Here is a 23,496-nt window from a genome sequence, read left to right as displayed (position 1 = left end):
AAAACCAAATGTTTTCAAGTGTAAATTAAGGATGAATTCAGAAGAGCGTGCCATTCAAATATTTGTCATTTTTTTAAGCGCTACATGTATATAGCTGGAGGCCGTCATTTATATCAGAGGCGCAGTATATAACTGCATGAAAGTATCTGATATCTTCCCTTTGCATTAACAAACCTACTGTGTGTGAGTCTTAATGGAGAGTGGTTGAGAACAGAATAAGAGAGAGTGAGCATGAGAGAGAGAGAGAGAGAGAGAGAGAGAGAGAGAGAGAGAGAGAGAGAGAGAGATACTTCATCACCACGGTGTAAAACAAAGTAATCTGCCCATCCCCCTTCACAGATCTGCTCCACTCTGCTGCGGCCTCACGCGAGTAAAGGCAGTCCTGAGCGCTGAGCTGCTTGAGCGTGGTGTTTAGCCTACACATTAGAACTAAAGCTGCAATAAGACAGATCTACATTTTCCATGGTAGATTGAGTGGGATACGGCTCATACCACGCACCAGAAATGTGATGGATGAGACAGCATCACTGGACAGATTCTTCTTTAAACGTGCCCTGAAATCACATTTTGGAAAGTAAGCTTTATGGCTTTATTATCTTTGCAAGAGGGAGTGTATTCGTGTCTTTGCATTAAGTATGGAGCACTTGGATGTGTTTAGCCTATGGCTTAGCGTGGATCACAGGCAAGGGGAAACAGCTAGGCTTGCTCCTTCTGTGCATTAACCTAGTCTAACCTCTGCATGGAGAGAAAGAGGAGTTAGATAATCACTTTCTTGAAGATCAGTTTACATCCATCCACTATAGCATCCCGGGATACAATGCAGATTGCCAGATACAGTCAATAAGCACAGGCACTGGTTTTGGATTCTGTGCAGACAAGATGGGACCCAACAGATGACAATACTTTGAGAAGTTGTGCAAAGTCACAACAACTGGCTGTTGTTTGCCAAGAAGTAGTTCCAGCATTTTATGTACTGATTAAGCAAATGAAGAAAAACATGTTCATTTGTGAGCTTTAGAGTTGTTGATAGGTTTGTTTTCAGACAGAGTGAGGCTCACTATTTCCTTGTACCTTCCAGTCTTGATGCTAAGCTAGGCTAACCACATCCTGACTCCGACGCAAGATTGAAATCAATCCTCTCATCTCTGTTCAGAAAGAAGGCAGATGAGCACATGTTTTGTGTAACGTTTTGTTTTAAAGAGCTGCTTAACTATAAATAGTATTTTTTACACATCCATGTTCTGCTATTTGTCGTATTAAAAGACAACAAGACAGAAACCAACTCCCCTTCTGTTACACGACACTCACTCTATTCGCGCACTGTAAAATTAATTTAGTGGATTTTTCAAAGAAAGAAATGAGATCAATCCATGTAAAAGTTGTTTGTTCATTAGTCACAGTTACATATTGGGAGAATTTCTATTACCTCTCAACAGTTCTCAACAATTGGCCAAAGAAATCATGTTTGAGGAACATTTCAACATTTTAAGAAATATGCTTCTTCACTTTGTTTTGAGAGGAATACGATGAGAATATTGATATAAATCTTAGACACAAGAGTGGTATCGATCTCTTCTACTACCTCTCAGAAAGAAAACAAATAAGCATACTTCCCAAAATGTTGAACTATGTCTTTAAAGATGAACAAAAGAGCACCGGCAGCAGAGACGTACAGTCTGTAAGAGTATATGTTTGCACAAAATGAAGGAAGAACAGTCCATTTTTATCTCAGACTGACCGGCCGCCTGGCCTGCTGCTTCTGTTACATGTCTAATAGGAGGAAATGGCTTGTGGTGGGGAGAGCATCCAGCCCTTCTGTGGGAGTTTAATTCAATCACAGCTCTGGTCAAAAATGAATTAAAACTCTCATTAAGCCCCCCGTCCTGTATTCCAGAGACTAAGCCGGCTGCTCGGGCTCACAAGTAGATATTTGGGTGTTACATAGAAGCATCAGTCAGCCTTGCAGTTATCCGTCTGTGAGTCAGCCATCAGTCACTAACTCCATCATTTTGTTATTTTAATTTGCAGTGCTTCACGCTCACCCACACACAGTGAGCTCAACAGACCCGGCTGCAGATGATCCAAACGACAGTGGGCTTTGTGGACGTCTTGTTGTTTCAATGCAAAACAAGTCACAGTTTGATGAAATAGAGACAGCGGTGCTCCCTCTGCCTGGACTTCATATCTCAATGAGCACAATGAGGATTATACACTGCGATCCACATCACAAGATCAGTGACCTGTCCACGGTACACTGTAACTAACCACTTTAGACTGTAGCTGTTTTTTATATGGAGCCGAGCAGCAGAAAGTGTTGTTGTGTGTCAGGGAGAGAAAGAGGAACCTGTGTGTTGTAACCCCACAGGAAAACATCTCTGCGCCTCAGAGCACTTAAGTGTTTCTACTGTGGGATCAATTCAGCCTCGCTCTGTCGCTTCTGAGCAGCGGCTTACATTATCACTGGCGTCACACTGATACGCTGTTACATCCATTGTTATGTCAGGACAAAATGGCATTGAGGCAAATTCTATTCTCAGCACATTAATGTATTCTAGTTATTTCTTTGTGGATTTAACAAAATGCAAACCATGAATTTTCTCACAGATAAAATGTGCAAGATTTGGGGTATTTTGTTTCTCTGCCACTTGGAAATGAGACATAAACAATTCAAGGAGCTCTAAGCAAAAACTGTGATGCTGATAATAGCCTTGTACAATCTGTAAAGCTAAACGGCTGGCTAAAGGCCTTTCTACATGAGGGAAATGCAACTTTTTTTTTTCTTCTCTAATCAAACATGAGTCTTCAAATGTGAAACATGAGCTCCCCCTGCTGATTTAAAGATGGGAAGTGTGCTGCCTTCAGGTGCACTTGAAAAGTCATAAAGCATAAGGGATTTGATGTGATAGCTAAGATACATGTAGACAGTGGTGGAAAGTAAATAGTACAGTACTGTATTGTAGTTTTGAGGTACTTGCACTTGACTTGTGTAAAGGCTTATCCATGTTATGCTATAATTCGAGCCCACAACAATTCAATTATTCTTTACATGTTAATAAAAATCCAATCAAGTCAAATATACAATAGCATAACTCACTGGAAGGGATGCATTGTGATTACATTTACTTTTTATGCTTTAATGTGCAGTGAATAATGCAGCACTTTCACTCAAGTAAAGTTTTAAATACATGACTTTTACCTAGAGTTTATTTTTTACATTGTAGTATTGCTACTTAAACACTTAAAACACACAAATGCTATCATTAAGAGGTTAGTTAACAAGGTTTTTGTTATCTTGAATCTATTTTTGGTGACGCCAAAAGAACATAGCTACAAATATTTTACCACAAGTTTGTTTATATTGTCACAAAGACGTTTTTTTATAGCAGCTATTGGTAAATGTCACTATTCATTACAGATTTTAGATTATAAATACAGCAAAAAAAATATTTCCACAGAGGGGTTTGATGATGGCAACCAAATAACAAGTTTAAAATAAAATACCAACAGACAATAACATAAATAATTTCTATTATTAACTATTTTAATGCTATAAATTATAAAATGATGCTGTTTTATTAACAAGTGCAGGGTAAGATTAACAGATGGGACACCATTTGCGGCAATAAAACAACAGCAGAGTCGCTGCCCATCTTTCGACGCAAGCTGAAAACTCACCTCTTCATGAAGTGCTACCCTGAGCCTTCCACTTAGTATTTATTGTATTCGTATTAGTTTGTTGCACTTATTGTATTCGTATTAGTTTGTTTCTGTACTTTTGCTCTGGTTTATGCTTTTAGATGCTTGTTTAAGAAAGGAGATGCACTTATGACTTCTGGTGACTAGTAGTTCTCTTGAATACCTATGTTGAATACACTTATTGTAAGTCGCTTTGGATAAAAGCGTCTGCTAAATGACTGTAATGTAATGTAATGTAAAACAAGGATATGTCCATTACTCCCAACGAACTTAGCTTTGGGCCAATAAAAACGCTGATATGATTGTGATATAATAAGTTAATTATTTCTAAATTAAAGCCATTGAATTCAGTCTGAGAACCCCTGTTCTAGAGTATATAGGACGCTTTGCCAATATTGTTTTAAACCTAAGCTGTGGCGTAGTGGAGAGCAAGGTAGTTCTCCAATCAGAGGGTCAGTGGTTCGATACCCGGCTTCGGCAGTCGATGTGTCCTTGGGCAAGACACTTAACCCTAAGTTGCTCCCGAAGGCTTGCTATCGGTGTGGACTGGATGATGAATGTTAGTTAGAGTCTGATGATGGTAGCCCTGTCATCAGTGTGTGAATGATATGTAATATACTACTGATTGTAAGTCGCTTTGGATAAAAGCGTCTGCTAAATGACTGTAATGTAAAACAAGGATATGTCCATTACTCCCAACGACCTTAGCTTTGGGCCAATAAAAACGCTGATATGATTGTGATATAATAAGTTAATTATTTCTAAATTAAAGCCATTGAATTCAGTCTGAGAACCCCTGTTCTAGAGTATATAGGACGCTTTGCCAATATTGTTTTACACTTAAGCCAATAAAGCATATTTAATTGTGTTGAATCAAGATGGTGAAGTACCAGACTAGTTCCACCAGGGGGCAGCAGAGCAGCATAGCGTATGGTGGCTGCAGTAAAACCCTAAAGAGAAGAAGAAGTACCACCTTGCTTGTAAGCAAGCGTGTGAATTGTGATGAATGATGAACTGCAGCACTAAGTCGTGGTCCAGACACGTGTAGAGTCAATTGGAGGATAGATGGGTCTTTAGCCAAGCAAAAAATAAATTTGTTTCTGGCAAAAGGTTTTTTTTTTGCTTCGTCGAATATTTCTTTAAAAGAGTATCTCTGGCTGAATATTTTGGTGAGTTGAAATCTGATACTTTTGATAGAGGTTGTTGGCTAGCTAGCAGCCTAAAGCAAGCTAAGCCAAACACAATAACAAACCAGGACATCCGGGTAAAATGTACATTTCAAAATAAAACTGTTTGAAATACAATGGCAGCAGTGCAATGTGATTTAATGATTACATTTATGAAGTAGACTCATGATCCCAAATGGTGTTTAATATGCTGATAAAGATGGTCATTTGAGCTATTTAGCAGTTTTGTTTTTATGCTTTTATTATGACTAACATTACTTTGGATTTTATTTTGAAGGCCGCGCCGGGCATTCTGGTTACATGGAAGTTGGCGGGCTTGATGGTGTGAAATGAAAAAAGAAACTCTTTGTATTTACAGAGAAGAACTCTAGTCAGCCACGGTGCTTTGTTCCGCTAAACGTCACCTTCTCCGCTTTCAAAAGCAGCCACTAATAAAGGCCTTGGTTTTGTTTGTCTGATAGAAAGACTGGTTCACAGTTAGCTTAAAGCTAGCGGTATTACTTTGGTCGCGTTTGCTTTATGGACGCGGGTAGCCCGGGCGGGCGGTCCACTCGTGTAGCTCTGTAGCGTTCCAAAGGGAATGCGGAAGTCCCCGCCCGCTCGTTCAACACTGTGTGTCAAATCCAGCGCTTCACATGTGCCATGTGGATGAAAAACTTGTATATACTTCTACTTTTATTTATATATATATTTATATATATATACACACATACTAAACGTTATGTTAGTGAACCAACAGTGTTTGTATCTGTAACATTACATTATATATATATATATATATATATATATTATATATATATATATATATTTATATATATATATATATATATATATATATATATATTATATATATATACTTACTAAACGTTATGTTAGTGAACCAACAGTGTTTGTATCTGTAACATTACATTATATATATATATATATATATATATATATATATATATAAACTTATTGTAAATACGACCTTAGTCCATTTCCTGTCAGATAATGTTATCTTAACCCCGATTTGGTAGGAATCAGACAGCCTGCAAAAATATTTATATAGTGTACAGTACCAGTGAAAAGTTTGGACACACCTTCTCATTCAACTACTTTGAAGAATCTAAAATATTAAACATATTCTGGTTTGTTGAGCATTTGTTTGTTTACCACATAATTCCATATGTGTTCCTTCATAGTTTGGATGTCTTCAATATTAATCTACAATGTAGGAAAAAAATAAAGAAAAACCATTGAATGAGAATGTGTGACTTTTGACTGGTACTGTATATCAATAGGTTATATAAAATCTAGTATTTTGTTAATAATATAACTCCAAAGTGCGCCCTAAAGAAGTCCACTAACTAAATTACTTTTGGATCTTTCAACCACATTTGTTGGGCCTTTATCAGCACTTGAGATCTACCCCTATACATGACCGCCTGTTTCTTAACTGTCATTGTAACTGTAGTTTTTGTTGCTTTGTTTTAAGCATTGTTCTTCAGAGGTGTATAGTTGTGTATATTTCTTCTCTCATAAACAGTGAAGCCAAAAACAACTTTTTCCAAAGCACAATACAGTGTTAATGATGGCTTTTATCCCTTCAATGAATAGTTATGCATGGTCTCCAGTTTGATTTGAACCTCTCATCTAGCTCCAGATACCAGAGCAGAATGATGAAGTATATCCTGGTAACTGGAGGAGTTATCTCAGGCATCGGGAAAGGCATCATTGCGAGCAGCGTGGGCACAATTCTGAAGTCCTGCGGCCTGCATGTGACTGCCATCAAGATCGACCCTTACATCAACATAGATGCAGGCACATTTTCACCCTATGAGCACGGTACGTCAGAGGAAATGATCATTCTTATGTAACACGTTCAGACTTAAACAGGCGCGTGTTATGTATGTTTGTATGTGTGTTTCACGATTGTACTGTGCACGCTTTGTCCAGGGGAAGTGTTCGTGCTGGACGACGGGGGCGAGGTGGACTTGGATCTGGGGAACTACGAACGCTTCCTCGACATCCGGCTGACCAGAGACAACAACCTGACCACCGGCAAGATCTATCAGTCGGTCATCAACAAAGAGAGGAGGGGAGACTACCTGGGAAAGACTGTGCAGGGTAAACAACCGTTGTTTTAGTTTGGTTAAGGGCGTAATGCTGAAGCGAAATTATTAACAAAGAACATTTTCTCTCTCTTTTCCAGTGGTGCCACACATCACAGATGCCATCCAGGAATGGGTTGTAAAACAGGCCAAAGTGCCGGTTGATGACGACGATGTAGAGCCTCAAGTTTGTGTAATAGAGGTAAGCGGAGCAGCTAATGTTATAACGTCATAATTTGAGCCCCAAAAAATAGCTTCTAATCAAGATATTTCGCACAGCTGTATCTGCTGCAGTGGTTTTCACTGCTCATATTTGTCTGCATGTGTTCAGTTAGGAGGCACTGTTGGAGACATAGAGAGTATGCCTTTCATCGAGGCCTTCAGGCAGTTCCAGTTTAAAGTGAAGAGAGAGAACTTCTGCAACATTCACGTCAGTCTGATACCACAGGTAAGAGGGCAACACTTTCAGGTCTGACTGGTTTTATCTTGGGGGCAGATCTGTCAACTGTTCTGCAGAACACCCTGGTTCAAACTCAAACACTTATTCATAAGACAAGTGAGTCATCCTCTGGAGGTACCAATACTTGCACTGACAAAAGAAAAAAAGATCTTAAGCAGTCTTTGAAAATGAATCATAACAGGATGAACACTGATCTCCAATTTTATAACTCCACTGTAATTCTGAATACACAAGACCCTAAATCAGATTTGACTTGTCTTCATGGCAGGTGGGACTCATTGTCAGAATAAGAAGTCTTTGTCTGCTCCTACTGAAGACCTTTGAGTCGTGAGCATTGAGTCATGCTCTGGCGAATATCGGCACAGATGGGAGAAGGGCCAGTTAAGACTGATCTCTGACTTCTGAGAGATGCAGGCCCAGAAATGTCCTTACTTCATAATTTTCTAGCATTCCAAGGTTTTATTGAGCAAGGACGGAGCAACTCCTCTGACCGGTGAAACAGAAGCAGTATGTAGAGTGTGTCTCCTGTTTCTCCGATTAAACATGTTAGTATGTGGTTTTAGATTAGTCAATTAAGCCTCACACATCAGGCTCAATTGATGTATGAAAAGTTCATATCTGATTCTGAATCTTCAATGTGTAATATTTGAACTCTAGTTTGAGCTATTTTTTTGTTTGTTTTTATACATCATTTTGATCATTATTTTTATCAGCGTAAATTGAATCTCTTTAGACTTGGGACTGATAAAAAAACAAGTTAATTGAAGATGGCACATTGAGTTCTAGAAAAGTTAATTCATTGAATTGTAAAAAAAGAGTATGTTAGATGTTGCAGGTGAAAACAGCTGAGAACCTCTAAACAGTCAGTTTAACATTCATGTTGTAACGTCTCCGTTGTTCTGTCCAGCCCAGCGCAACTGGAGAGCAAAAGACCAAACCAACACAGAACAGCGTCAGAGAGCTGAGAGGACTGGGCTTGTCCCCTGATCTGGTGAGTCAACATCACTATGGTCTTCTATGTATGTCTGCATTTTCCTCCAAAACACACTTGAACCTTTTAGGTATGACATTCTCTTGCCCTAAATCATGGTGACATTTTGATTTGGCACGGTCTAAGTGACATTGATACGTTGGTATACAGTGGCATTACAATGGTGCTCATTTGGTATGAATGGCACTTATGTGAGCCATAATCATATTTTGCTTTTGTATAAATGTAGGATTTCCGAGCATAAAGTAAAAATATCAATATTTACAGTTATACTGTATATTAAAAGCTTTTTCTAGCTAAGTTAGACTCTAGGTCAATTCAATTCTGTTTATTATTTCTCGCTGTTGGTATAATCTTCAAGGAAGTACATATTACCTAATTTGCAGATTAGCATACAATAGGAGAGTTTATTTGTCTTAAAAATGTTGCAAAATCAAATCTTTTCAAACTGAGCCAAATTAAACTGAAATAATGTGATTTAGAACAATGTTTAAAAATGTTAAGTTTTTCTAATCACAATCGTTAAAGTTTCTAATCTTCGCCGACAGATCATGTGTCGCTGTTCCACTGCTCTGGAGAACTCCGTCAAAGAGAAGATCTCGATGTTCTGCCATGTAGAACCTGAACAGGTACGTCACTGACACCGAAACACGTTGTTCTCGTCATCTTTTGATGAAGAAGAGCCGCGCCTCTCTCAGCTGCTCTGAACTCACCGACCCGTCTCGTTCCAGGTCATCTGTGTGCACGACGTGTCGTCCATCTACAGAGTACCGATACTGCTGGAGCAGCAGGGCGTGGTGGGCTACCTCACCAAGAGGCTGAATATGCCCATAGAGACTCGGCCCAGGAAAATGCTGACTCAGTGGAAGGAGATGTCGGACAGGTGAGTCTTCAACGGAGGTCAAACATTTGCTCAATTAAACGGGTTTGAAAACTCTTTGTGACCTGATGGGTTTTACTCCAGATAACGTCCTGTTTCAAATGTTTTACTGACGCAGACTCTTCTCTTCACAGGTCGGACAGACTGCTAGAGCACTGCTCCATCGCTCTAGTTGGGAAGTACACCAAGTTTTCCGACTCCTATGCTTCTGTTATCAAGGCGCTGGAGCACTCGGCGCTGGCCATTAGCCATAAACTGGAGGTCATGGTATGTACGCGGTGTTCTTAACCCACGCTGTTTATTACCACAGTCTTCATTTTGCTCACTCAAACAAACAAAAGAATCAACGTTGCAGCAGAATGCCCAATAGAGATGTAACTACTGCAATAGGACCTCCCCAGATGGAGCCTTTGCTGTGTCAAGTTTAATGTTAGAGACAAAGTGTGTGGGGGGGGGGCACTCCCTCACAGGGATAATCATGCTTAATCATCATGCTCATTACCCATGATGCAATGAGGGATGTAAGCGGAGAGTCTAATGTTGCCATGACTTTAGTAAGTTAACTGTGAGCTACAACTTGAAGCTTGTTTTTTTTTTTTTTTTTTTTTAAGCCTACATTTGTTAACATTTTGGCAAATTGGTAGCATATGTGCTCATGAACGTACGGACAACTATCACATGATGATTTTCCGGAACATTCTGGGGTCATAAGATGCCTCTTTTTACGATTATTTTGAATAGGATTTATGGAAAAATATGTGTACTGTGTCTATGTATGTGCAGTCACTTTGTTACACTGTCAGTTGATCCTGGTCCCAATCTCTATTCTTCATTGCAACAGAAAATGTTTGCCTTTTTTTTTTACAGAGACAATCCAGTAATTCAGTCCTTAAGGCAAAACAAATCTGGTAAAATGTTTAATGTGGCCCAGTGCTATGTAAACCAAAATAAAGTGGGATGTATTTTTCACCCTACGACATTAAAATACAGAAATCAACTGTTGTGTTTGGAGTAATATGAAAAAAAACATCAAGATTGAGAGTGTGCAACTTCCACTACGAATGAGCTCGCAGTTACAGTGTTTGTGGCCTACCACTCATTAAAGGGATAGTTTGGATTTTCTTTTAAGTGGGGTTGTATCCATAGTTGGTGCGTTACCTACATTAGAAGCCCTCATAATTGCAACTTGAAACCTTTGACCCTACAGAGGTCGGTGTTTTATCTACATACAAGATTTAGAGTCTCCAATGTCACGGAGGGTTAATGGGTGGGGACAAAAGTCAAATAGGTGGCCCAAGCAGTAACTTTGAGATGGAAGTGATATATTTTCCTATCAACACGTTAAAGCTTTGACTGTTCCAGACCTGCCACCAGTTAACAAGTCTCTTCTCCTCAGTATATAGACTCGGCAAATTTGGAGCCCAATACGCTGCAGGATGAACCGGTTAAATACCACGAGGCCTGGCAGAAACTCTGCAGTGCTGAGTGAGTGCTGAGACACCATTTTTTTGTTAACTAATACAGGCTTGACATTACATTTGTAGTTTCATCAACTGTTTTTGCTCTATTCTCAGTGGCATCCTGGTTCCTGGAGGTTTTGGTGTCAGAGGAACTGAAGGAAAGATTCATGCCATCAACTGGGCCAGGAAACAGAAAAAACCCTTCCTAGGTAAACGGATGGCTGTCAGAATAACTTTGATTACATCATCTTACTTCATACCTAATTTTTTCTTAAAGATTTTAGATCAAAAAGAGTAGCCTCATCCATAACAGTGAACGCACTGCCTGACTGATACCTGTGTTTCTGCAGGCGTGTGTCTCGGAATGCAGTTGGCCGTATGTGAATTTGCCAGGAACACACTCGGCTGGACAGGTAACATTAAATCTCCCATGTAGCGTAGCAGAAGGTCTACAGGGTTTTGTTTTTCCCTCTTAAAGAAAAGCTGAAGGTCCCCACGTCTGAAGAGAGATTCATCACGCTATTAAAATATGCTCTTAAGTTGCAAAGCCAGTTTTCTAATAGGTCTGTTAATAATTAAGGTGAAAAATGATATTCCAGTGGTGGATCCAAGGGTTTCTTTTCAAGCTGAACACAACAACTTGCCAAAAACTAGTTTTGTTCTTTTAAATTGTGACTTTTGGAGAATTTGATGAATTACAAATGCTGAATATTTTTAATTTTGACTATTGCCCTATTTTAACAATTTCCCAAACTGAAAAGAAATTGAGTTTAGTGGTTCATTGGTGATTTTGGGAGAGTAGTTTATGAGAACAATCTTAACTCTAGATCCACTAGCTATCCTTTTGTGGAGCGAACTGATAAAGGCTGTGTGATGCCTGTAAAATACTATTGATATAAAGATACAAATAATTGGTCAAACTGAAAAGAAATGAGTGTGCCCCTTAATCAGTCTATTAAAACAATCTGAAGAGAGAGAGAGAGCTCTTTTGCATTAATATTAATTATGTAAATGATAATAGTATTTTCAAACTGCTATATTGAACCTTTGAATTTAGATGGTTTTATTTAGATGTAATGCACACATTTGGTGTTTATTGTTACCTTCCAAAAATTGCTAGCTGCAGTAGATGAATACTTTAACTTACTGATTTCATGTCTTTGCCTGTTTTTTTTTACCTTAGATGCCAACTCAACTGAGTTTGATCCAGAATCAAAGCATCCTGTGGTAAGCTTGTTTTACATTCAGAAATAGCTTCATTTTAATCTGACCTACATAAGTGCATTGAATTGATTGTTCTGTTGAACCTCTGCAGGTGATCGACATGCCAGAACACAACCCCGGGCAGATGGGTGGAACTATGAGACTAGGAAAGAGACGGACCATTTTCAAGACGAACAACAGTGTATTACGTAAGAAAAAAACGTTAAAGTCTGCGTTCAACCTAATTCTGATGTGTTGTTGCATCTGCCATGTGCTTACAGCTGTTCTGTGTTCCAGGGAAACTTTATGGAGATGCAGAATATGTGGATGAAAGGCACAGACATCGCTTTGAGGTACGTTGACCTCACAGTATAAACTTATGTATAAACTTACTGACAGTGGAGTGGGAATATATATATATTTCTGTAACTGTATTGTCCTTGTACAGGTCAATCCTGAGCTCAAGAGTCACTTTGAAGAGAAGGGCTTCCGCTTCGTAGGTCAAGACGTTGAAGGGGAAAGAATGGAGGTCATAGAGCTGGATGGTACGGATAAGGAAACACTGAATTGCTTCTTTTTTTTTTGCGTTTCTGGGCATTTAAAGGTCAGAAATTTGACTTCAACCTTCTTTGTACTTAATTTGTTTTAAATCTAATGTTGTTTTTCAGATCATCCATATTTCGTCGGCGTGCAGTATCACCCAGAGTTCACCTCTCGCCCCATTAAGCCATCACCCCCGTATCTCGGTTTGCTGCTGGCTGCAGCCGGGAAGCTGCCGAGCTACTTACAGAAGGGCTGCCGTCTGTCTCCACGGTAAAAATAAAAATGCAGCATCAGATTTAATGTTTCTACGCCTACATAAACTACAAGTACAGTTTTAGATCAGATTAATGACAATGAATTCTGTCTTTTGACACAGGGATACATACAGCGATCAGAGCGGCAGCAGCAGTCCAGAGATATCGGAGTTGAAATTACCTTCCATCTCAAATGAATGACTTTGACGTACACAAGTTTTCAGAAGGATGTTTCATTTGCAACTTGAGTTATTACCACCAAATACAATTTCAACTTGACCTAAAGATGGGCAGATACAAGAGTTGGGTTTTTTTCCAATACATTGTGACCGATTTGTCAAATGAATACCATGTGACTGACTCCACTGCTGCATCATTCAGTTCAGTTTTGCAACTAAGCACATTAATGAAATAAATGAGATTAATTAGGTAAGATGGTGATGGACAGCAGAAACACAAATACTGGAACATTTACACCAGATCTGAATTAATATCATCTTCCAATCACATTGTGGAAACTGGGCTTAAGTAGATTGTTTGTCAGTGCAAATGTTTCTGGAGTTTTACTGTTGCAGCATTCCTTGACACAGTATTAGGGAAATAAGTTGCAAGTCTGAACCCCAATTACAAGAGGCAAACTGTTAATTTGTCCCATCTGGAAGGGCTGCTACTAGTTTGCAAGCCAACGCGTCATCTTTTCCACTATTTTAACTCCTTTTACATCGTTACATTAGTCATTCAGCAGACGCTGTTATCCAAAGCGACTTACAGGAAGTTGTGAGTCATTGTTGACTTTAGTTTGTGGCACCTGGTGAGCAGCAGGTAGTTCTGGAATACGTTACTGAATACTTCATGGCATGTAGCGCCAATCACACTATTGTGGCCTTATTTTAAAGGTTCATGTGGCTAAATGGAACTACAACCATTAACTATGAATGCACAATTGAATAAATAACAGAATTTCAAAATAATTGTCAAGTGTTTTATTTCATTTAATGACAGTACACAATTGATTGCAACTCAGACCACATGTGACTGCAATAACTTCATTGGGGGCACAGTTTGTGCCAACTGTACAGACAAATGGTTGCATCTGCAATCCAACATCCTCATAGTCCACCCGCACAGGACGACTTTGACCGTGAACACGTCACTGGATCTGGAAGGAAGGGGAAAATAAAATTAAAAAAAGATTTAAAACCATCTCTGCTTAAGCCAAATTTTTCTTAGCATATTATTCAATGGCTGATCTCAGTCCCATATCCGCGAGTTTCATCCAACAGTCCTCTCATTAAGTGTCATCATGGATCAGAAAATAAAATCAAAAAAGAGCAAATCAGTGACTACATACCTTCAGATCAGGGATGCAGTCCAGCCCATGGAGCCCAAGGCCACCCGGTTCAACTTCAGATTAATGTCTACAGTAGAAGAAAAAAAACTATTATTAAAACATGAACATTTAACACCCGACTGCTTTGCTTGCAAACAATAATCTGTAGGATAGTTGAGTGGCTGATGGTGGCAGAAGAGGCCAGAACAGTCAAAGACCACCCCATTTTCTTGCATGCACTTGGAGAACCTAGAGCTACAAACAAGCCCCGGTCCTTAGGATAGCATGCTACAATGAGAGCGAGATATTAATTATAAAAAGTTACCTTATCATGAGAAGTTCTCATCCAGTCACTTAGGAGTCAGCCATGAGGATCACCTAAACGGGAACAATTTACTCAGTTATGCAAATCCATCACCACTGTATGTAAAACAATTGTGGACAAGTGTGGCTCAGTTAAATAATGTCTCAATCAAGCATGTCAGTGAGGGCAAGTTTGTAATCACAGCCAGAATTATTATTATTTTTTTATTGAAGATAAGGCAGGCAGTGGCTGATGGTGGCAGAAGAGGCCAGAACAGTCAAAGACCACCCCATTTTCGTGCATGCACTTGGAGAACCTAGAGCTACAAACAAGCCCCGGTCCTTAGGATAGCATGCTACAATGAGAGCGAGATATTAATTATAAAAAGTTACCTTAACATGAGAAGTTCTCATCCAGTCACTTAGGAGTCAGCCATGAGGATCACCTAAACGGGAACAATTTACTCAGTTATGCAAATCCATCACCACTGTATGCAAAACAATTGTGGACAAGTGTGGCTCAGTTAAATAATGTCTCAATCAAGCATGTCAGTGAGGGCAAGTTTGTAATCACAGCCAGAATTATTATTTTTATTGAAGATGTGGCTCAGAAAGTACCTGAATTTGATGTCACGGTCCACCCATCAGAGTGAAACTTTCTCCCATTCCTGCAGAAAGGAATACAGTTATGAGTTAAGAAACTTAACACTTTACACATAGGCAACTTAATGCATTATCATTGTTTTCCAAATGTCCTTCCCCTTAATGTTGCTGTAACAATTATTCATTTAAACTGAACAGCGACCGTCGGTGAAAGTCATCCTCTGGGCTGCCTGTTGACCGTTCACTGCTACAGAAGAGCATGAACGGCTTCGATAGGAGCCGGTGACGTAGAAACGGTATGTATGACGTAGTGATGGATATACACACATACCTGTGTTCTACATAGAGAGCCATGGTCGGGGAGGTCAGGTGGAGCTCCTGCTTATTCAAGTTGGACACTGTAGAGAGAGAAACACGTGGTAAGTCAATGCATTTATGCAAATTAGTCTTCTAAAGTAAAATCACATTATGAAAAACTTAATCTGCAGAGATAGTGACGTAGAAGGGATGAATAGTGAAAATGTGCATTAAATTAGTTTTATGCAAATTAGTCTTCTAAAGTAACGTATATACATATATATATATATATATATATATATATATACACATACATATATATATATATTATATTCACATATATATATTGTGTATCAGGAGGAAGGGCTCAGAGGAACCTTGCCACGTGGTTTGCACACGTTAGCATCATGCTAATGCTAGTTAGCTTAAGTCACTTTGAGTGCAGGCGAGCCAATAACTGCGTTTACATAAATACATTATACTTATGTGTTAGTTCACAACGTGTAAGTTACGTATAAGTTATGGACATGTAAACAAAGTGTAAGTAACGATGAATAGTTGAAGTCTTACCAGAAGTTTGTCCTGCCTTCTCCTCGGAGAAGACGTGAAGAGGAAGAGATCGAATGTGAGCGTCTCTCGCCTTTATATACGCCGGCGCCGAGCAGCAGCCCTCTGATTGGTCCGCATAAATCACATGGACCCCATTGCATGACGGGATATGTATTTTTACAAGCGTTTCGGGGAATTTGGATATATTGTGACTTAGACACATTGATAACAGCAGAAAACATGATTTTAACATTTAACAGCACACATTTTTAACAATAACACAATAATTATGTATAAAAAAAATGTGAATAAAGTGAGAAATGCATTGTACAGTCCTGACATTAACCTACTTCAGAACCACGGACAGCAACCTGCCTCCTACCACTGATCTGGCTCTTGTGGTTTTCAGATAATAACTGTGTCATACAGTTGCGAAATATTACTCTCACATGCCATGTTTGTACATTTTTTTTTCTTCTATACAAAACCTATTAATATTATTATACCTCTAGGAAAATCCCCAATTATGTGGCTTTAAAAATTCCACTAAGGCTTATCTGGCTGTCAAAACACACAATAAACTTATTTATTGTTGCAATAGTGGAGCATAGGTGAATCTATCACATGATTGCTGCGGGTTGATCTGTGATTTCCTGTGCAGAAAGCAAGGCAGCAGCAGCAGCAGCAGACTGGGCTTCATGTAAACACGCAGCAGGGCTTTGTTTCACACACACACACACACACACACACACAGACGCACAGACACACACGCACTCCGCTGGTATCCCTCTCTTCTAGTCATGCAATGGATATTTTGTGGCAATACCAGTTCAGGATCATCTTACTCGGGGATTCGACAGTGGGGAAGTCGTCGCTGCTGAAACGCTTCACGGACGGTATTTACAGTGATGTGGCGGATCCCACCGTCGGGGTAGATTTTTATGCCCGATCGCTTGATATCGAGCCCGGGGTGAAAATCAAGCTTCAGCTGTGGGACACGGCCGGTCAGGAACGATTCAGGTATGTGATAGAATGAAATATATTACATAATAAAAGCATATATCTCTGTGGTTTAAATGCAAAGACCAATCTTCACCGAGAAGGTTTTGTGGTTAAATAATGGACAGGCCTTAGGTTGGCTGTCGTGTGTTTTTTTTTTTTATTCTATTGTTAAAATGAAACCCCCTTTTAATTAGATTAAGGCTTTTCCCCCTCGCTCATTGTGATGTAATGAAGTGATTGTAGGGTCAGGAGAAGATTAGATAGGCCTCGATCCCATGATGCCCTGGCCTGTATAGTACCACTGAAAATGGAGCTGCATCATTGCATTCATTCATGGATGATGGGCAGCCTCCTCATATCTAGGCCCCAGTCTGATTCCCTGACATACTGGCTCCACAGGATGTCATCTCTAAACCCAAATCTATTTATTTTTTTTGTTTTTTGTTTTAAATTCATCTGCCCTGTTGCTTGTTTTGTTTCGTGTGTTTCTTGCTGTCATGGATAATTTCCTTTGAAGCACTTCTGTGTGTGCAGAGGCAGCTCCGCTCTCAGATCTGTTTCCCCTTTGAAGGCATATCTTCAGAGGGTGGTTTCCTTCAGGCTTCACCACACTTTCACTTCTGTCTTAAGTGACTATGAGGAGTGTTTGTGAAATGAATGGGCAATTTTTAAAACCGCCATGTGCACGGATTAGGATTCGTGTGGATCTAGGTAAGGCTAGGGCAAGGGGGGGGCAAAGACCTTTAGGGGGCCCCATGAGCCGCGTTTATTGCCTGGTTTGAGGTTATTTGATTCATTTAATTAAACTCAGCTCAATTATAAACCATCTTTCATTCCCAGCAGGGTAATTATAACACGTTGGGGCCCTGTTTTATGAAGGTACCCTCTATCAAAATCTACTTTTAGTACCTTTATTAGCCTTTTTCATCGATAGTGTGCATGCATAATGTAAAAATGCCTTAATACATTAACATTTGAAGATACAAACTGTCCCATGACAAACCTGATATTTCATTTTAGAACAATACCGATAGATAGGACAGGGACATGCAGGCTGTCCGTGGCCTTGATATACCATGACTATTTATTTGGTAGACCTAATTGCAGAGGCGTTAAACACTAACACCATTTGAAAGGAAAATGTTCAAATGCTATGTCGTTTTTATTGGTCAGCATTCAGTGACCTGAAAGACTTAGCTTCACTTGCTGCGTATTGAGGCATGACTTGGACGTGCCTCAACTGATTTAACATGCATGACAGGACTTGAGACCTGACTCGCATTTGTGACTTGAAACACATAATTCTGTGGGCTGAGGGTGCAGTAAGTAAGTACAATGAACATGTAGTCAGCTAGAGGAGACGTGACTTGGACTTTTCATATATCACTTCAGACTTCTCTGAGGTCTCTCAAGTCTTTCTTGAGACCTGCTTTGACAAAACCCCAGGCTTGACGTTGACTTGTCTCAACTGACTTGAGACCTCCTCCAAAAGACTTCAAACCGCTTCGCATTTTTAATACATTTAGGATGGGGGAAAAGCCTTAGCTTGCAGGTCAAAGTTGTGTTTTTATCAGAGCTGTCCTAGATGTTCAAAAGTACTAAATCAAGATATTTCTCCCCTTGAATCACTAACATGTCATTAATCTATGCACCCACCAGGTCCATCACAACGTCCTACTACCGTAACTCCGTGGGCGGGCTTCTCGTCTTTGACCTCACCAATCGCAAGACCTTTGAACACGTGAGGGAGTGGCACAAGGAGGTGAGTGAGCACATCCTGCCCCACCACATGGTCTACATCCTCATCGGCCACAAGAGCGACCTCAACAAGGACCGCAAGGTGAGCCGCGACGAGGCGGAGCATCTGGCGGCCGAGATGGGCATCCGCTACGTGGAGACGTCGGCCAAGTGCAACAGCAACGTGGACCGGGCCTTCGAGCTGCTGACGAAGGACATCTACGAGCTGATGAAGATGGGGGAGATCGTCACCCGCGACGGCTGGGACGGGGTCAAGAGCGGCCTCACCGCCAAGGTCCTCTACCCGGCCGACGACGAAGACGAACTTGCCACCGCCGTCCCCGAAAGGGGCTGCAACTGCTGACTGTGAACTCTCCAAACACTGTCCTGTCACACCAAGAGTTCACCTCGTCTCACAGTTGTCCATCGAAACCAAGTCACTCAGGCTCAGCACCCTGTGATATCACCATCCATCACTTCCTCACCTTGTGCGTCGTGCCCTCTCCGTGTGTGTGTGGGAGTTATTCTCACATCTGGGGTTCTTTTCTAACCTGGGGGGCCATTGTATATCCAGATGTGTATCTTAACGGGCAAGTTTTGTTTTTTTCCTCTAGAGCCATGTGGCGTAGCATGAGCTGAGCTGTTTTGGGCCTTGTTAGGTTCGGAAAGTGAGGTGATCAGGTCATAGTTCTTAGAGTGTCGCCAATACTGATTTTCACAGGCCTGGAGTCAGTGGACTACTGAGTACGCTGAAGACACGGATACATTTCACAGAGCACCATAGTGGGTTTCTATCTGTCCAAGTTTGTGCGATGCTTTTCCTGCAATCATTTGTGACTGTAATATTGTAAATAATAGTGAAATCTATAGAGATGAAAGCTATAAGGTCACTGAAAGCTATTCCATTGGTGGTGTGAACAGAGACAGTGCACTCTTCAATATAAGTGTCACCATATTAAATCAGTGTGCTCCTCCTGCTACTGTAAGCTCTATGTGCACTAACGCCAAACTTACTTTTCTGTGAATAGATGAGTAATGCTTAAAAAATAGATTAAGTTGTATACATAAAGTCAGGCCTTTGTAATTAGAGTAGGTGGCCTTTAGGTATTTGTATCATAGCCTCAACAGGAGCAAGACATCAAGTCTGTTACATCTCAGTCATCAAACCTTTAATGACTGCATCCACAGTAGGAAAGACATGTTTGACTAAGAACAAAAGGAAGTTTGAACAGCTGTTTCTTTTGTTCAATGCTGAATTCACAAAAATATTATTCCAATCAGGCCTGAGCTGACGATGGATACCAACTCATTCAATCCATATGTGGATATGTGAGCTGCTTTTGCGGGCCTGTATGCTGTGATCCAGAGGTGTCAGTAGGAAGGTTTGGTTTATGTTTTATTGATGAAAGTTAGACCTCCAGGTACAAAACCTTGGCAATATTAACAACCCCTGAGATGTCACATTAACATGGCAGTATATGCTGCAAAAGCTAATTAGCATTTATTTTTTCAATTATTTTTACAGTCCTCAAACCCACCACAGTTTAGCAGCCTCGACAGGGAACATGACATGAAACCTCAGCACCCAGGATTGGATTTGGGCAAGGAAACTTTTCCGTATGTCGTTGCCCCTCTCACTCACATTTCTGCAAAATGTTTCATTTGATCGTCGTGGGGCCTTAAAAGAAAATACTTCAACATTTTGGGATGCTGTCTTTCCAAGAGTTAGATAACAAAATTGATATCTGTCTAATTTCTTTTTGAGTTAAGTGCCATTAGCCTAGCTTAGCATTAAGACTGAAGACAGCCTGCTCTCCATAGTTAAGCAGCACCTCTGAAGCTCAGGAATAAACACATGATATTCTGTTTATTCTGAACACAAACATGAATCTAGAAACAACGTATGGTTTTTGGGTACAAATTAAACAAACAAGACAGCGTATTATTTTATAGCATTAGAGGTTTTTATTTGTATTGACCCTTTTCCCCTCTGCTTCCAGTATATGCTAAGCTAGGCTAGCCAACTTATTCTTCTTATGTACTTAATTCACAGACATAACACTGGTATCCACATTCTCATCTAACTCACTCAAAGACAGCAACTCGGCGTATTTAACAAAATGTTGAAATAAGTCCTTAAAGCTATCAAAATGCTTGTTCTTACTCCGACAGAAGTGCTTGCCGATGTTAATTGACCTTTAAGGCCGGGATTTTCATTAACCTTAAAGCTGCACGTAAGAAATTCTTTGTTAGTAACTTTGACATACCAAACATAACTGAAGCTTTAACCTGTTATAATTGATAAAAGCTGTATGGTTGATCCAGTAATTCTAAAACATTTGCAACATCCCTTTATTTCTTCGTCTCTTTAGAGATTCTAACTGTATACTTCCTAATGAACTGCCATCTGTTATAGCTCGGTTTAAATACAGTAGGTGAGGACTTGATCACAGGGGCACAATGCCTTGAAATCTAACTAAATGTCCTTGCAACATCCAAAATAACCATTTGAAAACCAGCTTTTTTTATGCTACGACCTTTCTCACTTTCGTCTCTCATCTGAACAGGGTTAAATTGTATATTAATTGTTTGAGTTTGTTTGTTAAAACTGTGCTATAAGCCAACTGTTCTCCAGTTAGCATGATTCCCATTCCTGAGCACTGCACACCAGAAAGGCCCATTGTTCGGCACAGTGCAAAGATGGCAGCCTCAAAGCGTTGGAGAGCACTGGTTACATTTAAAGGACAACTTTGCAAAGACACAAAGAAGAAATGGCTTTTTTGAAAGATTGACTTTATGGGAAGAAATAAGCTTATTTCTCATCAACTATTACTAGACACCTCTATACCCAGCAATGAGACATTTAAATAAGATAATAGTGATACTATTTACAATATCATTTGTAAGATAACAAACAGTGACCATCGTGTTAAATGACCATGATAATGTTGGTGACCAATTTCAGTTCAGATCCAGCCTCTCGCTTCCTGTAATCTTAAAGGAGTAGTTCAACATTTTGGGAAATACAATTATTCTCTTTCTTTCTGGGTATTAGATGACAACATTGATACCACTCTCGTTGACGAATTTGGTACCATTGTGCCTGTACAGACACCTATAATAAAACAGCCTAGTTTGCGCTGCATCTCAGTATTGTTCGGATGGATAAACTGTTTTTCGTCAGGATATGGTTCCAGCAAGAAAATCCAAATTGTGGTTTTAATCCCCTTAAAACCACAATTTGGCCATTTTAATTTCTGTTTGTGTACAGGCTAAACAGATAAGATGAAATAGATAAATGGCGTGCATTAAATGTGTTGATAGGCATATTTTTGAACTTTTGAAAGAGACAAATATCTGTTTCCCTCTGCTTTTGGTTTCTATGCTAAGCTAGGCTAACCACAACTTGGCTCCAACCACACATTTGAACATGATATGTATATCAATCTCCTCATCTCCAAGAAAGACAATATGTAAGATCATTTCCCAAAATGTTAAACAATGTCTTTAATGGTGTATTTTTATGTTGTTCACCGGAATGATTAAACTAACCTGTTAAGGCCTCTGTACCAGAAAACATCAGCGGATGTCTGGCCTGCTGGATGGTACATAGCACAAAACTGTTCAGCTCTTGATCCCTATGGTCACATTTCACAGCTTTACTGAATAAATGTTATTTATTTTATATTTGATGTGATTTTATTGATTGGTTAAAAAAATAAATAGATGTACAATGAATAATGTTTGGACTCAAAGTTTGTTTGTTGCTTTTTAACTATAGGACTGATTATGGAGAATTATCACGACTAGATTGGTTATTCTGATATATTAATGGTGATAAAGATTTGCACATTGCCATGTTATGACAGGGACCAAACCAGGTCCACCATGCCAACTTTTATCCGAAACAAATGTTACATTAGGTATGAATAGATTTAGTTGCTGATAGTGAGATATTGCTACAATCAGGTGCAGTAGGAAGAAAATAAAACAAACAAACACAATTTAAATAGATAGTCCATATTAGCTGGGAGCCCTGGTTTTGAAATAAATGTCATAGAGTTTATGTTATCAAGTTTATGATGAGTCTATGATGCTTATACTTGATGATATTTTCAATTATATTTGTATTTAACGTAAGATTAACACATTTTTTTAGCAACGTTAATTCCTTGTCTCCAAAGTGTGTATTTCAGAATTTGAACAAAAAAGGAGTTTATACTTAAAACTATAACAAATTCCACAAGGACAGCTGTTAAGGCTATTTCTGACAATATTTTAGACAAAACATTAAATTAGATATGACAAAAAATGTACCCCTGGAATTACATTACATTACATTACATTACAGTCATTTAGCAGACGCTAATTAGATGTAAGCTACAACTTTAGTATCTCTAAAATCCTGTCTACAGCCCTGCATCTGTTTATCTATTTCATCATCTTTCATGTGGATTAAGGCATACTGAGAGAGAGAGCAGCCAAAATGTACACAAAACTTCTTTAGTCATGGCTTAATTTGCATTTGAACTAAATCTCTGTCAACCCACAATTAACATTTCCATTGATTTCGTTTGTCTCGGTGCTCATTGCTTTCCCCCACGTTTAGTGAACGCAACACTGGTTGGAAGTGCGCACAGCAACCAATGAGAGCCGACGCTTGTATTTTAGCCCCGCCTTTATTTTACCCATCATGCTCTGCGAGGGCCAAATCTACACAAGCAAATGTATCATAACTCCGATAATAATTCCCAATTGACAACACATTTTGAATATAACAATTGTTGTTAATGGCTACTACGCAGCCCAACACAAATCACGCACACACAGACATAACGTCACATTTCCGACACCTCTGAGTGAGGAGCATGTCGCCACTGGTTAGTAGGTGGGATGTTCAGGTACATCGTT

At 39.6% G+C, this 23,496-nt stretch overlaps 2 protein-coding genes, 1 long non-coding RNA gene and 3 other non-coding genes across 7 annotated transcripts; 2 read left to right on the top strand and 4 right to left on the bottom strand.

Moving 5' to 3' along the window:
• Window positions 1–4,694: 4,694 nt before the first annotated feature.
• On the top strand, window positions 4,695–13,721 carry ctps1a (CTP synthase 1a). Its single transcript, XM_054605696.1, has 18 exons — window positions 4,695–4,865; window positions 6,520–6,707; window positions 6,819–6,989; window positions 7,075–7,175; window positions 7,305–7,421; window positions 8,341–8,424; window positions 8,973–9,053; window positions 9,156–9,307; window positions 9,439–9,571; window positions 10,701–10,789; window positions 10,879–10,973; window positions 11,115–11,177; window positions 11,948–11,991; window positions 12,080–12,176; window positions 12,265–12,320; window positions 12,416–12,512; window positions 12,636–12,780; window positions 12,887–13,721. Exons 2-18 carry the CDS (start codon window positions 6,539–6,541, stop codon window positions 12,963–12,965), a joined length of 1,773 nt encoding a protein of 590 aa, XP_054461671.1. The 5' UTR covers window positions 4,695–4,865; window positions 6,520–6,538; the 3' UTR covers window positions 12,966–13,721.
• Window positions 13,722–13,742: 21 nt separating this feature from the next.
• On the bottom strand, window positions 13,743–15,929 carry LOC129097019 (uncharacterized). Of its 2 annotated transcripts, XR_008531505.1 has the most exons (7): window positions 15,868–15,929; window positions 15,332–15,398; window positions 15,016–15,065; window positions 14,791–14,843; window positions 14,420–14,472; window positions 14,116–14,182; window positions 13,743–13,923 (listed from the first exon to the last, which is right to left on the bottom strand). It is a non-coding gene; the product is annotated as an uncharacterized LOC129097019 (long non-coding RNA). The 2 variants fall into 2 exon arrangements; XR_008531506.1 differs by lacking the exon at window positions 14,420–14,472.
• On the bottom strand, window positions 14,008–14,077 carry LOC129097827 (small nucleolar RNA SNORD99). Its single transcript, XR_008531556.1, has one exon. It is a non-coding gene; the product is annotated as a small nucleolar RNA SNORD99 (small nucleolar RNA).
• Window positions 14,256–14,385, bottom strand: LOC129097816 (small nucleolar RNA SNORA44). The gene has a single exon (XR_008531545.1). It is a non-coding gene; the product is annotated as a small nucleolar RNA SNORA44 (small nucleolar RNA).
• LOC129097829 (small nucleolar RNA SNORA16B/SNORA16A family) lies at window positions 15,146–15,284 on the bottom strand. The gene has a single exon (XR_008531558.1). It is a non-coding gene; the product is annotated as a small nucleolar RNA SNORA16B/SNORA16A family (small nucleolar RNA).
• A 633-nt stretch (window positions 15,930–16,562) lies between the features above and the next one.
• rab42a (RAB42, member RAS oncogene family a) lies at window positions 16,563–18,949 on the top strand. Its single transcript, XM_054606485.1, has 2 exons — window positions 16,563–16,866; window positions 18,508–18,949. The coding sequence occupies exons 1-2, from the start codon at window positions 16,652–16,654 to the stop codon at window positions 18,947–18,949; spliced, it is 657 nt and encodes a 218-aa protein (XP_054462460.1). The 5' UTR covers window positions 16,563–16,651.
• The last annotated feature ends 4,547 nt before the right edge of the window (window positions 18,950–23,496 follow it).

The sequence above is a fragment of the Anoplopoma fimbria genome, chromosome 10 (genome assembly GCF_027596085.1).
Source record: "Anoplopoma fimbria isolate UVic2021 breed Golden Eagle Sablefish chromosome 10, Afim_UVic_2022, whole genome shotgun sequence".
NCBI lineage: Eukaryota > Metazoa > Chordata > Actinopteri > Perciformes > Anoplopomatidae > Anoplopoma > Anoplopoma fimbria.
The sequence above is the reverse complement of the archived record's forward strand: the minus strand, read 5'-3'. Positions and strand labels throughout refer to the sequence as shown.